We start from the raw sequence: 24,779 nt of genomic DNA, 5'->3' as shown, positions 1-24,779 counted from the left end.
ATCCTAAAAGTATGGTTGAGAAAAACACATCTTAGGACTTTTTCTGTGTTTAAACTGAATGTTATATTTAGCATGTTGATTTTTAGAAAGAAGCCATTTTGTAGCATTGGGTCTGAACATTGTTCTTTCCTATTTGTTTTCCTTGGCAAACTAAATCTGTGATCAACCCAGTGGAAATGTTCATAACTCACTAGCTCTGGGTATTGCTTTTTCAGGTTCTAACTACTGTAATCGACCCACACATCCAAACGGTGACTGCAGCCACTTTTGCTTCCCAGTGCCAAATTTCCAGCGTGTGTGTGGTTGCCCCTATGGAATGAATTTGACTTCTAATCACTTGACATGCCAGGAAGACCCATTCCATGAACCACCCATGGAGCAGTGTGGCTCCCTTTCTTTTCCTTGTAGCAATGGCAGATGTGTGCCAAGTAACTACCGCTGTGATGGAGTAGATGACTGTCATGATAACAGTGATGAGCACCTATGTGGCAAAATGAGTAAGTAGCTTATACACAGGAGATACTTTCTGCAATGAGTACAACAGAGAGAGATAGGCCTTTTTTTTTTTTTTAAGGCTGGGTTATCTCTATGGGAAAAATTCTTTCAGAATTTCAGATTTTTAATATGTAACCCAAAGCTTTAGGAAGCTAGATAATAAATATCATTAATAGATAACATTACAAATGATTTCTACCATTGATTTGGACTATATTCACTAACAATTTTTTCCCCTGACATTGGCTATTTTGATCATCAATGCAATCATTACTTCTTGGCAAGCACCTCAAAAAGGGAAATAGGTTATAATCTTTAGTATCTGAGAGAATAGTATTTCAGGATAGGTACTTGGAATAATTGCATTTGAAAATCCATTTGCTATGGTCCCTTTCCCCCACTTTGGAGTAAAATAGGGGTGAAATGGTGGTCTTAATATTTACATTTTTTTTCAATGGTAATCTAGTCTATAAAGTCTGGGGCCTAATGAATGCTATTGCAGAAAACAAAAGGATTCCATTAAAATAGAAAAAATAGGTAAAGGACAATTGAAATCTAAGAAGTCTCTATCAAGGTGAGACCAATAGTAATAATAACCTGTCTTTTTGGAGAGAAAGAAGAGTGTCAGATTTGAAAATAAAAGTGCCCACTTGTACTTTTCTGAAATTTAAAAAATTTTCTTTGCCTATTATCTTCCTATTTCTAAACTACACATTTTTGCCTGAATATTTTATCAATTTGCATTTTTCAAATGACACATTATTCAAGGTTTCTGTTTAAGTGTGAAATTGTGATTAAAAGAAGTAGCTTAGAAGTAAGGAATGGGCCTCAGATCACACCAACTGGAGATTGAATATGGGGCAGATTCCTAAAGTCTCAAAGCCTCAGATTCCTCATCTGTAAAATGCAGATAATTCTACATACTTCAAAATATTCTTGTGAGGATTGAGAAAAAAATATGTGAAGCACTTAGAAAAATGCCTGGTATCTGATAATTGCTGAAGAAATGTCCACTAGTAATGATGAGAGTGATAATGAGAATGACTTGCACATTTCTTCTTATTTTGTATATTGCTTCCCTTGAAAAAGAAGAACAGGGGCTTCCCAAGGTCAGGACTCATTTAACAGGCTGTAAAAGCAACTGTCTTCATGACCAGTTTATTTCTGCTGTAGATAATACCTGTGCACCTTCAGCGTTCACCTGTGGCCACGGAGAGTGCATCCCTGCACACTGGAAATGTGACAAGCAGTCTGACTGTGTGGATGGCAGTGATGAGCAGAACTGTCCCTCCCAAGCACCCACTTCCTGCCCTGCATCCTTCTTCACCTGTGATAATCATCTGTGTATCCCAAGGAGCTGGCTCTGCGACACAGATAATGATTGTGCGGATGGATCTGATGAAAAGAACTGCCGTAAGTTTGGAATGGATTTCTCTTGGCTGGTCAGCCTAGTGAATGGAGTTGAACAATTAGTAGGCCTTGTACACTTTCCTTGAAAGCTCACACAATTTTCGTTATATCGTAGTCACATCCATTCCATCTGTCAATATCTGAATCAATAGGCCGTGAGAGCAAAGATGTAAGAAGCTTAGAGTCTGCTTGAGCATGGAGTTCTATGGATGCAGAACAAGCACTGTCTCTTCCACTAGCTTTTCATATATTTAAGGCAAATTCCTTTTTTTCTAAATCATATAAACGATCCAGGCATTTGTCTATTGGTTTTTCTTTTTCGTTTCATAGAGGTGAAAAGGGAATAAAATACAGAGGCACAGAAAATTTAAATTTCACTAGTAGTGTCTTGTCTGCCTGCATTTCATCCTCCTAGTTCTGATTTCCTTTAGGTTATTATTTGTTTCTGTGTCTGCAATAATAGTTTAAGGTGGAGTTCCCTGGACTAAGGTCTCATCTTTGTTGCATGCGTAGGAAAGTCACTTTCCTCTGTAGCAGATGGACTTTAAGACCTCCTTTAGCCTTCACATTCTGTGAGTCTATATTTAATACAGCTTCATGTTATGGATGGAGTGACCAGCACATCTGACTCTAAGGCTATGTTTCTTCAACAAGGTGGGACCCTGGTTTCTAGAATTAATTGTTCTGCTGAGACTTTGGATTAAATGCAGTTATGATCTGTCTGTATATAGCTGCTGCTAGGCATGTGGGTCACGCCAGCCATGCTGCCTAGTTGGGCTCCATTGCTTGGCTTTGGTGTTGAGTCACAGACTCAGTAGTATTCATGAGGTGTAGTCCAGTCCAAGCTCATAATGCTCACTTTGAAAGTGTAGTCTGGTTTTCAAAGTATAATCGCAGATTCTGACTCTGGCCTGTATCTTTTTATTCCTCTTTCCAAAAACTGTCCTGGCTTTGTGTGCTCTTGCTGGGCTGACTTTGGCAATGTGACTGATTTGAAGGAATTTTGCATGCATGTACAAATGAGATAACTTGTGTATCTCCTTAGTGTTTTGCAGTTTGGCTCTTGTACACACTGAACAAGAAATAAACTGTTACTTGGTTTTATTTTTTATTTTTATTTTTTTACTTGGTTTTATTTTTGAATGATATTAGAATTTACAGAGACATGCCTACCTAGTCAATTTCGTTGTCCTGATCATCGATGTATTGACCTATCTTTTGTCTGTGATGGGGACAAGGACTGTGTTGATGGATCTGATGAAGCTGGTTGTGGTAAGTGGATGGCCTTATTTTTATTGATGGTGTTTAAAAATAATCTCAGTGTTTAGTAGTTTTCTCCTTGAGCTAATTTGTAATGCTTTTTTTTTTTCATTCTTAGTAATTAATTGCACTGCTTCTCAATTCAAATGTGCCAGTGAGGATCGGTGTATTAGTAGCATATATCATTGTGATGGTGTTTTTGACTGCAGTGATCAATCTGATGAGATAGACTGTTGTAAGTACCATATATTTGCATGTTTCATTTTTCTTAGAAGATTTTATTTATTTATTTTAGAGAGAGGGAGAGAGCCCAAGCAGTGGGCGGGGCAGAGGGAGAAGCATACTCCCCACTGAGCAAGGAGCCTGTGGCAGGGGCTGGATCTCAGGAACCTGAGACCTTGACCTGAGCTGAAATCAAGAGTCCGATGACTGACTGTGCCACCCAGGCGCCCCTGCATATTTCAGTTTTACCAGCATTGACATCACCACCGTTTTCTCTAATTCAGATCAACTAGGGGGATGATAGCCTGAATTACAAACTATTATCAAAGGAATGCGGTATTGAACATACAGTTATGTTAAGTAGATATTTCCAAATAATGACTTATAATTTGTAAATCAAGTGGTTGTATAAATAGGCAGCTTCCAAAAGTCCCTTAGGTAGGTTAAATATTTCTTAGATATTTTTGTTTTCACTATTAATTTTTCCTAGGACATCCCAAATTAGTAGGTTTCAAGTTTTTGAGGTTTCCTATACATAAAGATATCATAATGGTTTCTTTTAAATCTCAATAGATCAAATCATGGTATAAATATGGTGTGAAGTGGTATTTGATACTGACTTGAATGAATTCATTTTTACCTATTTGTTGAATATCTGCTAAGATGTGCCTAAAATTAGGGTAGGAGAAATTATATAAGAGATAACTGAAGCAAAGAACACAGTTACAAGGGCTTTAGAAATGATATAGATAAAATTCAGTTGAGGTTTACAGAAAAGAAATTCATTTTAGTCACAGGATTCAAGGAGGACTTCATGGAATATAAATCTGATGAATCTATGATCTCCATGGGCTGGAGACCTATAGTGGACAGGATCTCTTATTGCTCACTTTTTGTGTTAAATGGATTTTAGACTTGTAAAGAATTGTCAGAAAGTTGATCATTTGTTAGAATAATGGTGTTTTGGACCATAATAAGTAGGTTTTTATTAATTTTCCTCCCCCATCAGAAAGTGTTTAAATCTATGGATAAAAAGAAAAGTTAAATAAAATGCTCAATATTTTTAGATGTGTACAACATTCAGAAATTCTTAATCACTGATTTTCCTGTTTCACATTGAAACCATGGAATTCTGTGATGATTTGTGGTTAAACTGCCAATTGCCACTGACTTGCTGTTGCCTTACAAGGTCCTGGGAGGAGGCTTGGGTTTACTCTTGTGAGATAGGGAAGCAACTCTTATCTCTCAAGGATTGCTCGATGAATAGAAGAAGTAAGGATACACTGTCACCAATTGTTTACTTAATGTGTGCTGGTTTCATTGGATATAGTTTGCTTGAGGGAAAATTAATAACATCCAAATATATGATATCAAACACATGATTTCAAAGTAAAAATTAATGGCTGTTTGGCTCTCTTGAAATGCACTGGCAATTATTTCATAAAGAGGTAGATAAATTTTATTTAACCCGTAGTTGAATGAACATTAAGAACACAGGAAACAGAATTTTTTTGGATTCAGAGACTTATCAGACACATATAAAGATTTCTGTTTACCACATGTCTGAGAACCCTATCTCATTTTAGATTTCATGTTAAATTTGTCATAACCATTCTCATAAACCTTGATCCAAAATAATTTCTTCTGAATATAGGAATTATATAAAAGGGATTATGAATTGCATTCACAAGCCCATCTCCTCTGTGCATTTCTCTTAGCAACTAGGCCTCCTGGTATGTGCCACCCAGATGAATTTCAGTGCCAAGCAGATGGTGTTTGCATCCCGAAGAGCTGGGAGTGTGATGGGCACCAAGACTGCATCTTTGGATCTGATGAGCATCATGGCTGTGCCCCCAGGACCTGCCCTCCATCTCACTTCCTATGTGATAATGGAAACTGCATCTACAGAGATTGGCTCTGTGATGGGGACAATGACTGCAGGGATATGAGTGATGAGAAGGACTGCCCTACTCAGGCCTTTCACTGTCCCAGTTGGCAATGGCTTTGCCCCGGCTATAGCATCTGTGTGAATCTGAGTGCAGTGTGTGATGGCATCTCTGACTGCCCCAATGGGACAGATGAATCCCCACTTTGCAGTAAGTTTCCTGACCACAGTTTAATGGCCATAAATTCATTCTGAGCACACAGTGGCCTGCTGTGCATCACCATTGTCACAGTTACTATGTAGCTTTAAAGAAGGGTTTTGGTTCCTCTGTGAGTTCAAACCTGTGTAGGGATAAGCATCATGGAATTCAAATAAATCACCACTTGATGATATTTCTCATTAAATCCTTTGCACTTGGTTCTGTGTATTTGCTTATTTTTTAGAAAAGTGAGACTAAATGAGGCCATTAGCTTATCAAGTTAATTTTTTTTTATCGTGGTCCTAAGTTTTTCTAACTTTAATATTTTCTAATTTCAATCAGAACTTGCCACAAAACAAATGAAGTCCGGGGATTTATGTTTGCTGTGATTAAAATCCTGTGATTGGCATGTAATCCTAATTGCTGTCCTTTCTTTCTTTCCTCTTTAATCAATGCTCACTCTCAGATGAACCCCAGCCAGGTATGATTGCAAAATGTTTTAGATTCTTATGATTTTATATGGGTTATGTTTGGGCTGAAAATATTCTAATCATTTTGACTTACTTCCCCCTCTGGAGATATTTCATATCATGACTCTGAAAAATAAGTTAAGAGTATACATGGCAATAGAAGGCAGTTGCATCCCAGGCATATGCATGGACTTTGAGTGGCTTCAGGTATTGCTATTGAGGCCCTGAGGAAGGAATGGTGGCATGCTGGTGGATCTGTGCCTTCTAATGTTCCAATTGCCTTTCCCTTTCCATTTATTCACTTTCATAGATCTTCCAGCCCTTGCTCTTGAATGTCGAAGTCTTATGTCCCATTTCTGTATAGGTAAAAGAATGTCGGGAAGCAAGTGGGAAGTGATTTAGGTCTCTTTGCATGCTTTATCAATGACAATTGTTTCTTGGTGCCGGCAAGATTTCCCCAAGTTTCTCTCACTGCACTAAATGGTGTTATAATAGAGGGTTTTAGTGAAAAAAGTGGTTTAAGTCCAGTGATTGTGAAGGACAGTAGTAAATCCTTAAGCAAATTAGAGCGGACAATGACTAGGCTGTGGAGCTCATCCAAGTGAATGCTGCTCTTAGCTCTTACCTGGGTAGTACATTGAAGATGGCATTAGACTGTTTGAGAATATTGTTATAACAGAGTGAACCAAAAACTCAAAGATCCTGACTTTCCTTCTCTGTGGTTTTCTTTCTTCTAGACCAGGATAGCTGCTCAGATTCCAATGGTGGTTGTACTCACCAGTGTGTTCAGGGGCCCTTTGGAGCCCAATGCCTGTGTCCATCAGGATACCTCCTTGCCAATGATTCTAAGACCTGTGAAGACATAGATGAATGTGATGTTCCAGGCTTTTGTAGCCAGCATTGTTATAATATGAGAGGTTCTTTCCGGTGCTGGTGTGATAAAGAATACACGTTAGATGCTGACAGAAGGACTTGCAAAGTTACAGGTAATGGCTGAACTTGAAGTGAACTACTCCAGCCAGTGTTAATAGCACACACCAGGGTTTAAGATCAAATGTTGCATGCAGGCATTTGACAATGTTAGAGTCAAATGGACTTGAATCCTGGATGGGTTATGTAACCTTCTTAACCTCAGTGAATACGCTGCGGATTAAATAAGTTAATACCCATAAAGATCTGGGCATATTTTGGAAAATAGAGGTTAAAGCATAAATAGGTAAATGATTTTATATTATTGAAAATAATATCAATGGTTTGTGTTTTATTTAAAAATCATTTCTATATCATATTTAAGCATTTATATAGTGCTTAATCAATTCAATTCAACCAATATTCATTTTCTATGATGTGAAAGTGATCATACTATGCATTAAGATATTGATTTGGCTGCTTCAAAGTGACCAAATAAAGAAAGGTAACACAAACTTTTTATTTTATCAAGTCAGAGTCTGGATGGTAGATAGCCCAAGGGCTAAAATTGGGGATAAAGGCTGTGTGCCATGCTAAAGCTTGGTATCAGTTATTACTAAAATGGAAGTGAAGGGGAAATATGGATAGAGAAATAGAAGTCTCTGCCACAGCTCCATGCCTCAGACAAAACAAAAATATCTAAGACTTAATTCCTTCTATTAAGAAACAAGATAAGCAAAATTCTAGGAAGGAAGATAAGCAAAATTCAAAAGTACAAAAACAACAGGTAGTAACTTGAAATATGGAAGTGGTTTTGCTCCAGATATTGACACAAACACTGGAGTATAATTCAAAGAAGGAAGATATTTTGGAAAAAGCACATTTTAAATACTCATGAAAATCAGCTATTAAGATAAACATGAAATGAATAAGTAATTTTTATAAGGACTTTTGTTTGTTTTCCCTATGATTAGAGCTTGGAGTTACATCTTCCTTCTATTATCAAAAGTATTGTATCAAATACTTAAGAAATGTCTTAATTGTGGTTTCTCCCAGATTCATTGACATTTTTGCATTTTGTCCTTGAACAGCATCTGAAAGTCTTTTGCTGCTTGTGGCAAGTCAGAACCAGATCGTTGCTGACAATATCACCTCCCAGGTTCACAATATCTATTCAGTTGTCCGGAATGGTTCGCACATTGTAGCTCTTGATTTTGATTCAATCAGTGGTCGTGTCTTTTGGTCTGATGGAAGTCAGGGTAAAATCTGGAGTGCTTTTCAAAATGGAACAGACAGAAGAGTCGTAAGTACATTTCTCCTGATCTTTGGCTTGACTAGTCCCCCTGTCTTGGGTCTGTTACTCTTACTCACCAGTGAGAGCAGGTCCTACCTCATCCTGGGTAGCTCACAGCTCAAGAAAACCACAGAGAAGGAAAGTAGCTCACGTATTCCCCTCTGGGCCATGTTGCACCCAGGTGGCCTGGACATTCATAACTCCCAATATATAGGTGTTTTAGATAAGAATGTGGCCTCTGAAGGATCCACGATTCTGAATTCCTGGTCACATGATACGAGACTTCACAATTTTTTTTCTATAGTGGATGAGAGCATAGGAAAATGCAGTGGAGTTAAAGGGTTGCTTTTTCTTAGCTCTAATTTAGTTATGTATCTCAGTCCATCTCCCACAGTTTCAGTTTATTGTGCCTTAATGCTTCTGTTTCTTCTGACCCTTAGGATTTTATTTTGTAATTGTTGGCATTTAATTAATAAAGATATTATTTTGGCACGTGAACATTATAAAGTTTCACAGAATTGTCAATTTAGTGAACGGATGGAGCTTTTGTTTAAATGCAAAAACTTTGATACCAAATGAAACTATACACGAACCCAATAGTAGAGGTATCCTAGAATATTCAATTCTACAAAATGTAGTATATTGCCCCACTGTTGATTTGGTGGTTAGCTACATGGAAGACAAAATTTTCTAAGGCTCACAAGCAATCATAGGACAAGTTTAGTTGTCTTATTTTAGATTTTCATATAATTTCAAGATTTGCATTTATTAACTGTCTTTAGAATTCACTTTTTGTTCACTTTTATCTTTAGATACTTAACAGTGGTGTCACTATGACGGAAAGTATTGTGGTAGATTGGGTAGGTCGCAATCTTTACTGGACAGACTATGCACTGGAAACAATTGAAGTATCAAAACTGGATGGTAGCCACAGGACTGTGCTGATTAGTAAGAATATATCAAATCCAAGGGGACTAGCATTAGACCCCAGAATTAGGTAAGAATTTTTTTTAAATGATATTGCCTTGGCATGGTTATGAGGGGAAAAATGACAGTAACATGATGTGCTGATAGGCATACCTCAAAATTTTAAATGAAGTCTTGTTTGAACATCTCTATAGAAATGGTAACCATCCAGGAGTTATTGGTATCCTTCCTTTATCTGTTTCCTAAAGTACATAAGAGCAATTGGTTGTTCACTTTAAGAACACATTGATTTATTAGCTTGGTAATAAAATTATTGAACTGATTTTTGTAGAATTATATCATTAGGTCTCTAATGAATGCACACAATAGTATTCCGTAGATGGGCCATTTTGTAGCTTTGATACATCATGGTTAAATAACAACAAAAAAAGCAAGATTTGTCTGCCCTAGTTTCATGTTGTTTATTAGAGTTCCCTTTTATGTCATATAGGGAAGAAAAATGTTTGCCTGCTGGTCCTAAAGGGAAGGAGACATTCTATGTGTTTCAAAACCTTGGATTGTTTCTTTCTTTGAATTAAGATTCTCTAACTTAGATTCTTTTCTCTAGGATTGTGAGTTAGGAAAATTATGCTTGATGCAACGTAGACTTCCTAGATGTTGTAAAGTATTATGAAATTTATGATAAATCTCTGATGATGCATAAATTGACTCTTATCTTAAAAAATGACAGGGTAGATAAACAAGGCCAGATGGATTTTTCCAGATCAAGTATTCGTGGATTGTACAGAAACATGAGTAGACATTGAGACATTTCATTGTCATAATGTACTGCATGTTTTATGAACATTTTAGAAACACCCAGATGGCTTATGATTACAGTTTTACTTTGTGACACTCAGAGGAAATAAACTCTGTACAGATTTTCTGAACTGGAGATGATTTATTTTAAACAGAACATAAAGATGATGTTGTATTAAAATGGTGGTTATTTTCCATATTGAAATATATCCTTTCCAACTGGTAACTAATTTCTTTTCACAGTGACCATTTGATGTTCTGGTCTGACTGGGGCCATCACCCTCGTATTGAGAGAGCAAGCATGGATGGCAGTCTGCGCACTGTTATTGTTCAGGACAAGATTTTCTGGCCCAGTGGCATTACTATTGACTACCCCAACAGACTGCTCTACTTCTTAGATTCCTATCTTGATTACATAGACTATTGTGATTATGATGGACAGCATCGGAGACAAGTGATAGCCAGTGATTTGGTAAGTTAGTGTTGAGGAAAACTAAACTGAGCCCACAAGAGCGGCTTAGTTGAAATCATATGGAGTAACAAGAAAAGTAAGAAATTATTGTGTCTTAGACATTACAAGGCCAATCTAGGAAATATCAGCAGGAATGAGGGCCAATCCATCTTTTCATACTAACAGAAAATAAATATTTTTAATCTAGTTCATGGTCAGATTGTGTATGTCCAGGAAAGATGAATAGTTTGTGTGATTTAGTGGATTGGTGGATGCTATTCTGTTGCTTCTATACCTTAAAAAAGTGTAGAGCAAAAATTAATAATTTATATTTGGATTTATCAATTAAATCATAGCTTGTTATATATTTCATATTTTTATTGGGGTATAATTTTTTTTGGATTTTATTTATTTATTCATAGACACACACACACACACACACAGAGGCAGAGACACAGACAGAGGGAGAAGCAGGCTCCATGCAGGGAGCCCGATGTGGGACTCGATTCCCAGGTCTCCAGGATCACACCCCAGGCTGCAGGCAGTGCCAAACTGCTGCGCCACCGGGGCTGCCCTGGAGTATAATTGATATACAACTCTAATTGGTTTTAGGTATTCAACGTTGATTCAACAATTTTTCTTTTTTTAAAGATTTTATTTATTCATGAAAGACACACAGAAAGAGGCAGAGACATAGAGGGAGAAGCTGATTCAACAATTCTATATGTTAATTTTTATGCAGAAAATTCTGGTGAATTTATTTTCACAAGTTAAATGGGAAAACATAGAACATAATGTATTATCAAAAGCTGTTACTGACCTTTATTTATTTATTTATTTATTTATTTATTTATTATTTGCTTATTTATTTATTTAATTTTTTAAAGAGGATTTTTATTTATTTATTTATTCATGGAGGGGGGGGAGAGAGAGAGAGAGAGAGAGAGAGAGAGAGAGAGAGAGAGGCAGAGACACAGGCAGAGGGAGAAGCAGGCTCCATGCAGGGAGCCTGACACCTGACTTGATCCCAGGACTTCAGGATCGGGCCTTGGGCTGAAGGGGGCGCTAAACCGCTGTGCCACCCGGGGTGCCCACTGACTTTAGTTTAAAATTGTCATTGTGGCACCTGGATGGCTCAGTGGTTGAGCGTCTGTCTTTGGCTCAAGTCATAATCCTGGGGTCCTGGTATCGAGACCTGCATCAGGCTCCCCACACGGATCCTGCTTCTCCCTCTGCCTATGTGTTTGCCTCTCTCTGTGTGTCTTTCATGAATAAATAAATAAAATCTTAAAAAAATTAAATTGTCATTGTTGGGGTGCCAGGGTGGCTCAGGGCCTGAGATCAAGCCCCTCATTGAGCTCTGTGCTCAGCAGGGAGTCTTCTCTTTCTCTCCCCCTCTGTCTCTGCCCCTGCCCCTCCCCCTGCTCATGCTCTCTCTCTAAAATAAATAAATCTAAAAAATAATAAAATTGTCATTGTTTATAATTCTGTGGCTTTAAGGGAACTTGCCAGGGTCTCCCTACCTTCAGGGGTTCGTATGAATCTATGAGTGGCAGAAATTGCACTGGATAAAGAGTAGTGATAATGGGATGGGGACTAAGGCTTGGAAATAATGGATCCCGATGAGTGACCTTAATTTCTGCACTTCAATGTTGCTTTCATTTGAAAAATGGCGCCCAGTATAATTACCAGAGTAAAAAGAAAGACTAAATGACACACATAGGTGAAAGAATTTAGAGTGGTATAATGGGAGATATATATATATATATATATATTATATATATATTATATATTATATATATATAGGTTAAGCAGTGCATTTTTTGTCTCTCGAACAATGACTTCCCCATGTCCTTATTAAATAATTAAATGCTAGAGAGGAACCCATCTTCTTGGGCAGATGTCCTTTCCTACATTGTTTCACTTTGGTTTTTATTTCTGGGCAAAGTCTCATTGTTCTCTTTGGCTTCACAGATTCTGCGACATCCCTATGCCCTAACTCTCTTTGAAGATTCTGTGTACTGGACAGACCGCTCTACTTATCAGGTTGTTCAAGCCAATAAGTGGCATGGTGGGAACCAGTCAGTCATAATTCGTAATGTTCCTCAGCCCCTTGGGGTTGTTGCAGTTCATCCGGTGAAACAACCAGATGGTAAGTAATACAGAGACATCTGCCTGGGAATTAGCTTGGAAAACACTTGTTCTGGGAATGCTGAATGTACAATGTTGCAGACCTATTTGTTTGGGCAGTACATTTTCTTTCCTTTCTTTTCCAACCACCCCAGTCCTAACATTTCCATTACTTTTATTTACCTCAGTAAACTAAAATCTTGTGTGTAACAACAGTAGATATAAATTGTGTCGTTTTATTCAGCAATTGGCAACTGTCTCTGTGATAGTCTCAGGACTCATTTATTATGGCACCAGTGCCCTGTAGGTGCTGTGATGCAGCCACTCCAAGTCATCCTAAATGTATGGTGTGTGTGGCGAAGTAATTTAAAAATTTGGCATTGGTAGTGTTCTTTCTGGTGGGATGAGGGATGAGTCGATGAATCTTCATTTAATATTCTCTCTTAAAAAACAAAGAACTACTCTCCCCAACCCCTGCAGTGCTTTCTCATCATTCTTCAGAATGATGGCCTTTTTTCTTTGTCTCTTCTCCATTTACTGTTGCCACGCTGGACTTCATTTTGGTCCAGAAGCATACCAGGCTACTTCCTACTTCTGAATTTTTGCAGCAGTCCTTTCTACTACCTGGAACACCCCTCCTCCAGATTTCTGCTTGAGTTGCCTCTTCAATGTCATTTAGGATTCTCTCAAATGTTCTTCAGTGGCCCTTGACTACCCTATCTAAAATAGCTTACCCCTCTCGTAATTCTTTGGCTCATTACCTTCACATCTTACAATCACATAATTTATGAGTTTAATTCTGTCTCCCTTTGTTAGAATATCTGCCCATGTTTACAGTATTGTCACTGCTTAGAATGGTGTTTAGTACATAGTGAACATTATTTGAGTGAATGAATGAATTAATGAATCTAATGCAACATGTGTAATAAGAACATAAAAGATCTATCTAGAGGACATCCTGTGAGCTTGGGATGTACACAGGATCCCTTATATTATTATTATTTTTTTAAAAATTTATTTATTCATAGAGACACAGAGAGAGAGAGAGGCAGAGACACAAGCAGAGGGAGAAGCAGGCCCCATGCAGAGAGCCTGATGTGGGACTCGATCCCTGGTCTTCTAGGATCACGCCCTGGGCTGCAGGTGGCGCTAAGCCTCTGTGCCACGGGGGCTACCCCCTTATATTATTTTTTAAGAAAAGATTTTATTTACTTATTCATGATAGACACAAAGAGGGGCAGAGACATAGGCAGAGGGAAACGGAGGGTCTCTGTAGGGAACCCAATGCAGGACTCAGTCCCAGGACCCCAGGATCATGCCCTGAGCTGAAGGCAGACACTCAACCACTGAGTCACCCAGGCATCCTAGGATCCCTTATTTTAAAAAGCAGAGACACACAAAGATGTCATCAATAGAAAAATAAAAGATTACTATCTAAAGATTACTGTCCAAAACTTGGACCACAGTAGGTAAAATGTCAAGGTCACAAAGGGAATATGCACATTGATTTCAGTTACTGTAAAAAGATCTCTTAGATCAGGCAAGGAGACACATACTATTTGGCATCATATTTCTATTACTAAGCTCCGAGTTACTCAGTGGCTATTTGTTCATAATCTGGTTATAGACAGGATTGGTCTGTGACCTTGAGCAAGTCATTTCTCTTTTGTTCCTCTTATGAATCTTGTGTTGAAGGCATGATGAGTAGAGCAGTTTAGGAAAAAAAAGAAACCATACCAACAGAGGTAACTTAATGTACTTGTGTCTCAACTGGGGGTCTTTGGGAGGACAATAACAGCATGACTGCACATTTAAAAATTTATTTATTTGTGTTGGGAGAAATTTGACATATAACATTGTCTTTTTAGGTATACAAGATAATGACTTCATATATATGTATATATTATGAAGTGACCAAGACAATGAGTTTAGTGAATATCCACCATTATATGAAGTTACAAAGTTTGTGTATGATGAGAATTTTTAAGATCTACTCTCTTAACTACTTTAAAAATATATAATACAGTATTGTTAACTATAGTCATCATACTGTAAATCACATCCTAGGATTATTTATCTTATAATTGGAAGTTTTTACCTTTTGACCACCTTTATCCATTTTGCCCACCATCTACTCCATGCATCTGGCAACCGCCAATTTGTTCTTTCCATGAATTTGGTTTTTCTTAGATTTCACATATGAGTGAGATCATGTACTATTCTGACTTATTTCACTTAGTGTAAGCGCCTTGAAGGTCCATCTGTGCTGTTGCAAATGGCAAGATTTTCTTCTTTTTTATGGCTGAATGATATTATAGTGTGTATACCACATTTTCTTGATCAGTTTATTTTGTACACTTTAATGTCGGAAGTCTTCCATTCATTAATGTTTCTTCTTTTCTTTTTCTATTACAGGTGAAAATTCATGTGCTTCTTCCTCCTGCAGCCATCTATGCTTACTTTCCTCACAGAGGCCACACCTTTATTCCTGTGCTTGTCCTTCGGGATGGAGTCTTTCTCATGATTCTGTGACTTGCTTGAAAGGTACAGTATGCCCTTTATGTGTGCCCTGAAAGTGGAATTCTCCATAGTTTAGCAAAGCAGTGTCATCTCAAGCCACTTGCTAATGGAATGTGTGCTGTGTTCCCTTTGATTCAGCGAGTATCTAGAGTACATGCTCTCTGCGGTGATTGAAGTGAACATCTCAGCTGTAACATAGTTTCTGTATGTGAAGCCCATATTATGTGTGCATGTGATGCAATAATCTTTAACCTCACATTTTCTCTTACCTGGTTATACTTAGACAAGCTATGATAAAAGGAAGTTCCAAATTCTGTACTTAAGAAGTAAAACTTCTTGACACTTGTATATGGCTTTATTTTCCAGGTTCCTTATCTTGTTTTTATTGTTATCGTAGTCAATGATGAATGTTCTAGCATAGGTCTTCTGACACCAATTTCAGTAATTAATATCTGGTAGTTTAAAAATGAGTTTTCTTTGTGTGAAAGATGTAAGTGACTATTGGAGCAATGTAATCTTCATCTCACCCTAGATATTTTACTAGGTTGATAGAAATGTATGCAGAGAATTATACTAAAGTACTTTAGGGAGTAAGAACAAAAGGGAAAGATACAGTTAATCCACAAAAGAGATTTCTGCCAGAGTATGTACTAGATACATAATAAAGTCTTTTTAAAAGTCATTCACCTTTTGCTTGAAAATCTGAAAAGTTTTTCTAAATACAAGTTCTTTTCATTTCTCAGTAGAGTGAATGTGGTTTGGTACTGACAAAAATGATTGCAGAGAAGTTAAAATTAAATATTTAATGATAAAAATTCTTAAGCTAAGAGAAAATTGTATCCTAGTCTAGAGGGAAAGTTAGTTTTCAAGTGGAAAATTTATGCTGAATCCAGGAAATTAATGGTGTTTACAGATTTTGCAGATGTAGGCTTACTGAAAATCGAATTCCACCAAGATATAATATTTTGCAATGATACTTTCATGATGAAAGATTTTAATTATTGGTAATGCTCACAAAGGGATTGGCATTTGCTGTTTTTCTTCAGAGACTTATTATGCACCTAATCCTTGTTGACATTGTTTAATTTAGTGTGTCCTCCGAGTCTTTCAGCAGAAGATTAAACTGGGCTATAGACATTTTGGATACAAAGCATTCTTTCACCACACAAAGATCATTGAACTGTGCATTGAGGATTGGTGTAATCAATATTACTATCTGATGGTGATTGATATCTAAATAGTAGCTTTTGTTGTTTCTCAAATAATTCCACTAGTGGTTTTCCATGGCTGACTTTACTGAGGTGAAACTTTTTTAGCATTTCTCAACTGATTTCTGAGTACCAGTTGGGTAACTTAATGCCAATATATGTTAACTAAAAACAAAGTTGCACATTTTTTTCAATAAGAAGCTTTAAAAGACTTGTTAACATTTATGGATGAAAACATTTTACTTGATTTACGAGTTAAATAGCTTTTAAAATACTGTTTACCAAGTGTCTGGAATATCTTTGGAAGTGCTTATGTGATAAGGTTAAGTGAAAAAGCAGATACTGTTCAGTATTGGCCATGGAAAAATATGCATTAAAAAGGTCTGAAAGGGGTGTCTGGGTTGCTCAGTGGGTTGAGTGTCTGACTTTGGATTTCGACCCAGGTCTGGATCTCAGCGTTGTGGGATTAAGCCCTGAGATGGGCTCTGTGCGCAGCACAAAGTCTGCTTGAGATTCTCTCTATCCTTTCCTTCTGCCCCTCCTCTACCTCATATGCTCTTTCTTTCTCTAAATAAAGTAAGTAAAATCTTAAAAAAAAAAAAAAAAGAATAGAAAGATCTGGAAAACAATGCACATGAGAACAAATAGTGGTTATAGTTGGGTAAGGGAATTATGAGCTATTTTTTTCCTAATTTCATGTTACAAAATTTAAAACAGAACTTTCTCTGTATGAAATAGCTTTTTATTCTTGAGAAAATATGTTCTCCACAATGCCAAAAAACAAATATATAAACAAGAAGCAAACCAAAACATCTCCCCAGCATACTCTACAATAAACAACCTGAAATCCAAAACAGGTTTCTAACTCCATCTGAGGGACACAAGGCAATTGTTTCAGTGACTATGTGCAACGTAAGAAGAAAACACTGTTTGCACAATGGTGGAAAGGTTGAGGCACTGGTCAGTTAGTGCAAGGTCTGAATTACAGAGGACCTTGTTAGGGAGTAATAAATGGTGCTCTTCAATTACATCACCAATTTCCCATTCCTGACTGCTGTCTCTGTACTTTTGTGCTCTGTAACACTAATCTGAATGGGATCATGACATAAAGAATGAAAATGAAGAAATGATTTTTATTTCAAAAGAGTGAGAGCCATGCTGTCCTATGATGGCTTAAAAGTCACTTTCTCCTGAAATCCTACCCATCCAACCCCAGGTACTTCTTTTTTTTTTTTTTTTTTTTTTTATTCTTTAACCCCAGGTACTTCTGTGCATCTTTCTTTGAGGCCATTATCATTGGAGATCCTAAGAGTCTATATACTTTGCCTTGTTCTGTAGACTCTAAGTTCCTTGAGGATTAAGCCTCCACCTGATTTGTTCATAGGTGTTCATTGCCTATAGCATGCAGTAGCACTCAGTGACTATTGAGTGAATGACAAGCCCTCCAATAACCTTCTTTGCTCCATCTTCAGTGCTGTGTTTTTCAGCCGTTTGCTCCTTTATTGCTGTATAGTATCATAAAATCACTCCTTTTTTGTTTCCCACAAAGTGTACCCTCCTTTATGCCACTTGTCTCAAATGTCAGCTTTATATAGCACTACCCTGGCATCGTTTTTGCCCTTGCTCTCTCACACCTTTTGTCAACACAGCACTAAATGACACCCACCCTCTGGTTGATTGCCCATAAATGGTCATTAGTGGGCAGCCCTCTCAAATACACCAGCAGTAATCAGATCAAGGGCCCGAGACACAGCCCTCTTACAAAGGAATAGTGGCCAAAGAGCTTGAGAGAAGAGCTTCTTGGACAAATCCAGAAGGCCCGTGTTTGATGGATATAGTTTTATAGGCCCTAAACAGAGCTTTGGTTGAGACTTTGGCAAAAGGAAAATAAATAATTAAAATAAAAAATGAATAAATAATTAAATATCTTAATATGATTAATATAATTTCAAGGTACATCCAAACCCCTAATAGTTTTCATAGTATATTACTGCAGTTAAATGAAATGGAATGAGCGGTAATTTGACATTCGATAACTAGTACTTGGCCTGCACTTTTTGCAGAGTAGTGATTAAGAACATAAGTTTTGGGGCAGCTGGTGGCTCAGAGGTTTAGCGCCTCCTTCAGCCCAGGGTGTGAACCTGGAGACCTGGAATCGAGTCCCATGTCAGGCACTCTGCATGGAGCCTGCTTCTTCCTCTGCCGGTGTCTCTGTCTCTCTCTGTCTCTCTGTCTCTCTCATGAATAAATAAATAAAAACTTAAAAAAAATAGAACCTAAGTTTTGGAATCTGAGGACCTGGCCTTGTGACCTTGGTTAAATTGCTTAATTTCTTTGTGCCTTATTTGAAAGTTTGGTGGGTGGGGATAGATAATGACCTAACAAACAGGATTATGAAGCTTTAGGGAGATAAATCAAATGAAATAATATTTAGTGCATACTATGTGGCACATATTCACAATAAATAGGGGTGATTATTTATGGCTATTGAATTTGTTCAGAAGAGAGACAATGTGGAGCAGTTGAGAGAGAACAGACTTGTGAGTTAAACTCTCACATAGCCCCTGCAAGCTGCTTTGGCCTCAGTAGAAGACAACTTTGCAGATTTATTGGAAAAGACTTAATGCTGTATGTTGTAGGACTTGTAAAATATGCAGCATTAATTGTTGGCAATATTTACTCTAAATGTTTAGTAGGTTAATAAATGCTAAATTATTTTTAGTAATAGAAACGCCAGGAACAAGGAAAAGCTAATAAGGTGTTAAAATAAGTAAAGAACCAAAGTAATCCCTTTGAAGATCTTAAGCTTTCCAGATTATTAAAATAATGAAAACATCATTTTTAGCAGATGAAAATTATGCAATGATTAATCATTTTAATTTTGCTTAATTGTGATATATTTTATGTAGATGTCTTCATACCACAAAACTCTCATTCCAGTTTTCCTTTTTAGAGATAAGTATAAATAAAACCCCACTCACGAGTTTCATCAATTTAGATTTTCTGATAAAGAGACTATAGCTAGGATAAAGATTATCTTTGAAAAAGGATCTTATTTCTTGTTAAGGAGGTTAAGTGAACTGATAGTTTGAATAAGAAATTATCAGGATGTTTAAGTTGCAAGGTAGAGATACTTTTGAGAACTTTTTGTTTGTTTATATACTTTAGTTTTTTAAATTTTATTTGAGAGAAGGAAACAGAGATAGAGCACAGAGAGAAGAGGGAGAAGCAGACTTTCCGCTGATGGGGGAGCCCGATGCAGGGCTCAATGCTAGGACCCTGGGATCATGACCCAAGCTGAAGGTAGACACCCAACTGACCAAAGCCACCTACACGCCCCACTCTTGAGAATTTTAGAAGACAGTATTTGCATATTCATTTATGCATCCATTTATTCATTTATGTGGTCATTCATTTAGTTAGCAAATAATTATTGGCAACTATTACATGTCAGGTTTGAGGATATGATAGTGAGCAAATCAGACATAGTTACTGCCCTTTGGGAGTTAGAATCAAGTGCGGAAGATAGCCGTTGGTCAAACAACAATTGGGGAGATTATAAATGGGATTTATTTAGTAGTTAAAGTGTGTAATAAACACTAGGCCCCACTTGATAATATTGAAACTAATAAATTTCCATTCACCAAGAATAGTCCATATGTTTTCTTTCACATTTTCCCCCCAAATCCAAGTCTCTTTTTCGTGAATTATTGGGTACTAGTGAGGTTTATCTATGTGCAAATTGTGATGCTTAACAAACAGATACTTTTTTAGCATAAGCAAGGAATTCATGAAGAATAAGGTAAATACTCATCTGCCAGGAGCAGAAGGAAGTCCAGGAACACTGTATGTAGATAGAGTTGGAGGCCTGATGCCCTGACAGCCCTCTGAAACTTGATCCAAGGCCCTAGATTGTTTGATGAAATATGTATCATCTATGATATTTATTGCTGCAAAGCTGCAAGGTCATCTCATCCTATGAGATAACAATCCACTGCCTTCCATTACTCTACATGTCTGGGAATAATGGGATATAATTTTGACTGATATTCTTCTATTTTCACAGATGATCAACCTTTCTTAATAACCGTAAGACACAGTATAATTTTTGGAATCTCCCTTAATCCTGAGGTGAAGAGCAATGATGCTATGGTCCCCATAGCAGGGGTGATGAACGGTTATGATGTTGAATTTGATGACTCGGAGCAGTTCATCTATTGGGTTGAGAATCCAGTAAGTTTTGAGTAACATTCAAAGTATATAACTTGTTCTTCAAAAGAACCTACCTGCACCAATGCCTTCTTTATAAGCAAACTTTTGCTGGGTGGATAAAAGGGAAATGGTCCAGAAATAAATTAATTTACCACTAAGTTTTTTTAAAATTTAATTATATTTAAATTCAGTTAATTAACATATAGTACCACTAAGTTTTTTTTTTTGACTCAGTGAAGGGTGGATATAAGAGGCTGGCCTAGAGCAAAGATCAGATAATAAGCACATTTAAGCTATTGAATATTATTTCTTTATTCAGCCAGCAAGTATTTATTAAGTGCCTACTATTTGCTCTGCACTGAATTAATGACCTCTGCTGTAGAATACATACCAAGAAGAAGCAGTAACAAAACTTGCTCTTAAGGAGCTTTAGGCTAGTAGAAGATATTGGATGAACATAAAAATGATTGTAACTCAAGACAAAAAGCAGTAGTTCTCTGAAGGAGTTCCAGGAAAGCATTTGATGTGGCTGCTGGGGTCTTCATCAGCATCTTTGCCTCCAGGATAAAGAGAGCACACCTTTGGTTCCCTTTCTATCAGAGCTCACCCTTTGGAGGAGAAAGCTGTGAGGATGGGGAAGGGGCAAAGAGAATTTATCCCTCTCTTACAAATGAGGAACATAGCAGCTGGCAGAGAAGAAAGCGCTTCCATGTAGAAGCTGTGGCCATGAAATAGCTCACCTCTCCTTGTCTTTCTCTCCAGGGTGAAATTCACAGAGTAAAGACAGATGGCACCAACAGGACAGTATTAGTTTCTCTATCGAGGTTGGGGTCTTCCATGAGCCTGGCCTTAGATTGGATATCAAGAAACTTTTATTACACCAATCCTGGAACTCCATCAATTGAGGTAATGATTCCGTAATACTATTCATACGAACCCTGGTTTTTGATGCATGTAACAGCTATTCTCAGGATATGCTCTCCTAGATTTTGAAATTATTTTTCTGCAGGAAGCAAATGGGAGGAGCTATCTGTATGAACTGTAAGTCTTAGAAGTAGAGGAGTAAATCCACCTTAGAAATAAATTATTGGAACTTTCTACTCCTCTATTTTATTTTCCTCCTAGGCATCAATACTAACTTGTTCATATAAAAGGACTTTAGAAGTCTGTAAAAATATATAAAAAGATAATTGAAAAATCTCATAAGGAATTCAGCATTAAGTATGGAAGAATATGGTAGGTAGGAAATTTTCCCTATCTTTCCTCATCAAGTCTGTAACGCTATTTCAGTCCAAACCAAGTTTATAGGTTACCTCTGTTCTAAGATGGAAATCTTTCTATGGCTCCATACAGTTTTTCTAACAGTGAAACAGAAAGTCGAAACTTGATTCTAATTCCTTTGATACTTTTCTCGTCGTGATAAGTGTTCTTTTTACTTCAATTCCCAGAAGAAATTCTAGATGAGGTACCGGTATGCAATCACATGAAGTAAATCAGAGGTAACTGAACTAGTATTGGTTTGCTCCATTCTAGGAAAAAGTTAAAACATATAAGGGACTATTAATTCCTAATTTTGAAAGTGAAAATTTCTAAAGAAGGATGGCGGGGGTAGTCTTGCCAGTGGGGCAGTTCGTTAGCAAGGCTCTGGAGAGTTCACAGTTCACTGCTCTGGCAGAGGCACCTGCTGCTCAACAGGTTCTCTGTGGAGTAATCAGAAAGACAGATGCTGAACGAAGGTGAGGAAGGCGCATATAGTCAAGTGGCTGAGTTAGAGCAGATTGGACAGGGGAAATGCTTCTCTGATAGAACAGTGCTTACAGTTTACAAAGGTCCTTGCATAAACAGGGTCTCATTAAATTTTCACAACATTCCCGAGGGGAGGCAACGGTAGTAAACATTCACAACGAGGGGGACATTTTGCAATCCCTACAATTGCTAACCTCTGAAATATCTCAAGCCAGATAGAATCGTCAGCTCTTAACATGAACAGACTCTTGGAGGCTCATCTGGTTCGAGCCCTTTGTTGTTCAGATAAGAACCTGAATTTTACATAATTCAAGAAATTGGCTTCAACGGTCAGCTTCACTGCCCTGATTACCAGGCAGTGTTCTGACTTTGACTTGTTATAAATGGGAACTTCAGGAGTCCCGCCTGCTGTAACCCCCCTTGACAGTGACAAGAGGTGTTTTTTCATAACCTCAAGTAAAAATATCTCTCTCCCATCAAAACATTGGCACAGTTGACTGCTTCAAACCCTTAATTCCAAATGCACATCTGCTTAGTACATCTTCATTCTGAATGACAATTAATATGTTCCTACCCTTGTTTTTTGGTCTCTTGCTTTATAAATGGGGAACTTCCCTTTTAAATGGATAGTTTTCCAAAAGCTGGGAACATGTTTCCTCCATCAGTATTAGGTACAATGAAAAGGCACTGGGTAAAGGAATAACTGTGGAGTGAGTGTGTGAATGTGTGTGCGTACATGTGAATGTGTATTTGGGTAAGGGGCAGAGGGGAAATGACAGGAGAACCAGTTACTTGTGAACTGCATCCTGAAAGATGACCATTTCTGCCAACTGAAGAAGTAGAGAATAGGCCTCCCAGGCAGAGAAAAACACTTGATAAAGACTCAGATATAAAAATGCATTTTGTGACTGGGGACAGCACTGTATTTCCTCCATTCACAAGTATTTGACCTTGGACAATTTACTTAACTTATCTGAGCCTCTGCTTTCATATCTGTAAAATGGGGTATCAGTAACTAAAAGTACTTCTTGACATTAAGGAATCCTGTCAATATAGAGTCCTTGTTTCCCTCAAACCACCAATATATTTAGAATAGTCACTGAGAACCTATGAGAATAAGGATGCAAAGGTAAATTGCCCTTTTAATGTTTTTTACTGATTTTTCTCCTTTGGTGTTATCAGTGGTGACCCAGGTGAATGTTAGATTGTGTGAGGGCACAGAGTGATCGTTTACTGTTTAACGTGAATAATATCCCCCCCACCCCCAGCATAAGAGTAACTCATATTTAATTCAAATTTGAGAATGAAAGAAATACTGAATAAATTGTTTTCCACTAGGGGTAGCTGTGTGCCCATTCACTAAATGTAATTTTGTAGCTGAAAAGAGAGGCGTACAGAATGTTGTGGGGGAGAGAATTTGATATATTCCAAAAAACAAGCAAAAGAGCTTTCCTTTGAACTAAAAAGATCCTTAGGCCCTGGAAAAGAAGAGAAATTTTGACATAAAGAGGCAAATTAAAAAGAGAGAAAGATACCACACAGGTTGAGACAAAAATTTAAAGAGAAGAGTGACGGATTAAAGAGGTGTGTGTGTATGTGTGTGTGTGTGTGTGTGTGTGTGTGTAAGAGAAGGAGGGAGGAAAAAATACATATAGAGACAGAAAGAGGGCAAAGATAGAAAAGTAAACACTGATACACAAATAATCTAAAAAGCAACTTTATAGAAAAACCTTCGTGCAAATCAGCAATCAACATACATCTTATAATTTCTTACTAGCTGCTTCTCCTCTCAGACTCTCTTAAGTGCATATTAGAATAGCCTTATTCCTATAAAAAACTGCTTTTATTCTAGTAACCCATAGTTTTCTGTGATGTTTCAGGATGCTATTAACATTAGTTTAAACAAGTACAGCAATAATAATTAAAAATAGATAACCCTGAGAACGTCAGTAAATGTCCCGAGGCCTCTTTCATCCTGTGTAATATGGGCATCTATCTCACAGACGTATTGTGGGGATTTGATCCAACAATGCTTAATATAATGTCTGTCACATAATGATAAGTGTCCAATAAAAAAAAGATAGGAAACACAACACTGGGCGCTGTGTTAAGCTCCTTACATGTATTATCTCGTAGCTCCGTGCAAAATGTGCCATTATCATCCACATCTTACTAATAAAGAAACTAAGATCAGAGAGGTGAATTTACTTGCCTCAGTCACATCTAGAAGATCAGGGATTTGAACTCTTGCATTGTAACTCTCGCTGTCAACCTGGCACAGAATTCACTTTGAGTAAATTCGGACTGTTTGGTCAACTGTTTACAGTGATGGGCCACTGGGTGCCATGTCCATCATTGGGATGCCAGAGAGCTGTGGGGCTCCCATTTGCTTTCCGGTGTTTTCCTGTATCTTTTTCTGAAGACATTTTTGTGGTTTCTCTTAGGCAATGAGTCTGTATGTTTACTCATTTGAATCCTTCTTTTATCTATATAAATTCCCTCTCCTGAAACTTGAGGTGAATTGAAATAGGAATTTGAGGGCTGATTTTGCTTTTCATACTCACTTTCTATTGAGCTGATTTCCTCATAGCCCTGAAATGCAATTAGGGATTATCTGAATCTCACACAAACCCTCCCATTCAT

The 24,779-nt window shown here is 37.4% G+C and overlaps 1 protein-coding gene across 2 annotated transcripts in view; it reads left to right on the top strand.

Moving 5' to 3' along the window:
- Positions 1 to 24,779, top strand: part of LRP2 (LDL receptor related protein 2) — a 197,591-nt gene that overhangs the window by 93,106 nt on the left and 79,706 nt on the right. For both annotated transcript variants that reach the window (XM_041774050.1, XM_041774051.1), the window contains 13 exons: positions 216 to 497; positions 1,669 to 1,908; positions 3,058 to 3,177; positions 3,284 to 3,400; positions 5,106 to 5,483; positions 6,679 to 6,927; positions 7,942 to 8,153; positions 8,957 to 9,141; positions 10,113 to 10,341; positions 12,295 to 12,472; positions 14,866 to 14,994; positions 20,245 to 20,411; positions 21,153 to 21,296. In XM_041774050.1, coding sequence (XP_041629984.1) covers positions 216 to 497; positions 1,669 to 1,908; positions 3,058 to 3,177; positions 3,284 to 3,400; positions 5,106 to 5,483; positions 6,679 to 6,927; positions 7,942 to 8,153; positions 8,957 to 9,141; positions 10,113 to 10,341; positions 12,295 to 12,472; positions 14,866 to 14,994; positions 20,245 to 20,411; positions 21,153 to 21,296 — 2,630 coding nt within the window. The remainder of the gene's footprint in view (positions 1 to 215; positions 498 to 1,668; positions 1,909 to 3,057; positions 3,178 to 3,283; positions 3,401 to 5,105; positions 5,484 to 6,678; positions 6,928 to 7,941; positions 8,154 to 8,956; positions 9,142 to 10,112; positions 10,342 to 12,294; positions 12,473 to 14,865; positions 14,995 to 20,244; positions 20,412 to 21,152; positions 21,297 to 24,779) is intronic.

The sequence above is a fragment of the Vulpes lagopus genome, chromosome 11 (assembly GCF_018345385.1).
Source record: "Vulpes lagopus strain Blue_001 chromosome 11, ASM1834538v1, whole genome shotgun sequence".
Lineage (NCBI taxonomy): Eukaryota > Metazoa > Chordata > Mammalia > Carnivora > Canidae > Vulpes > Vulpes lagopus.
Note: the sequence above shows the minus strand (reverse complement) of the source record. Positions and strands in the feature narration are given on the sequence as shown.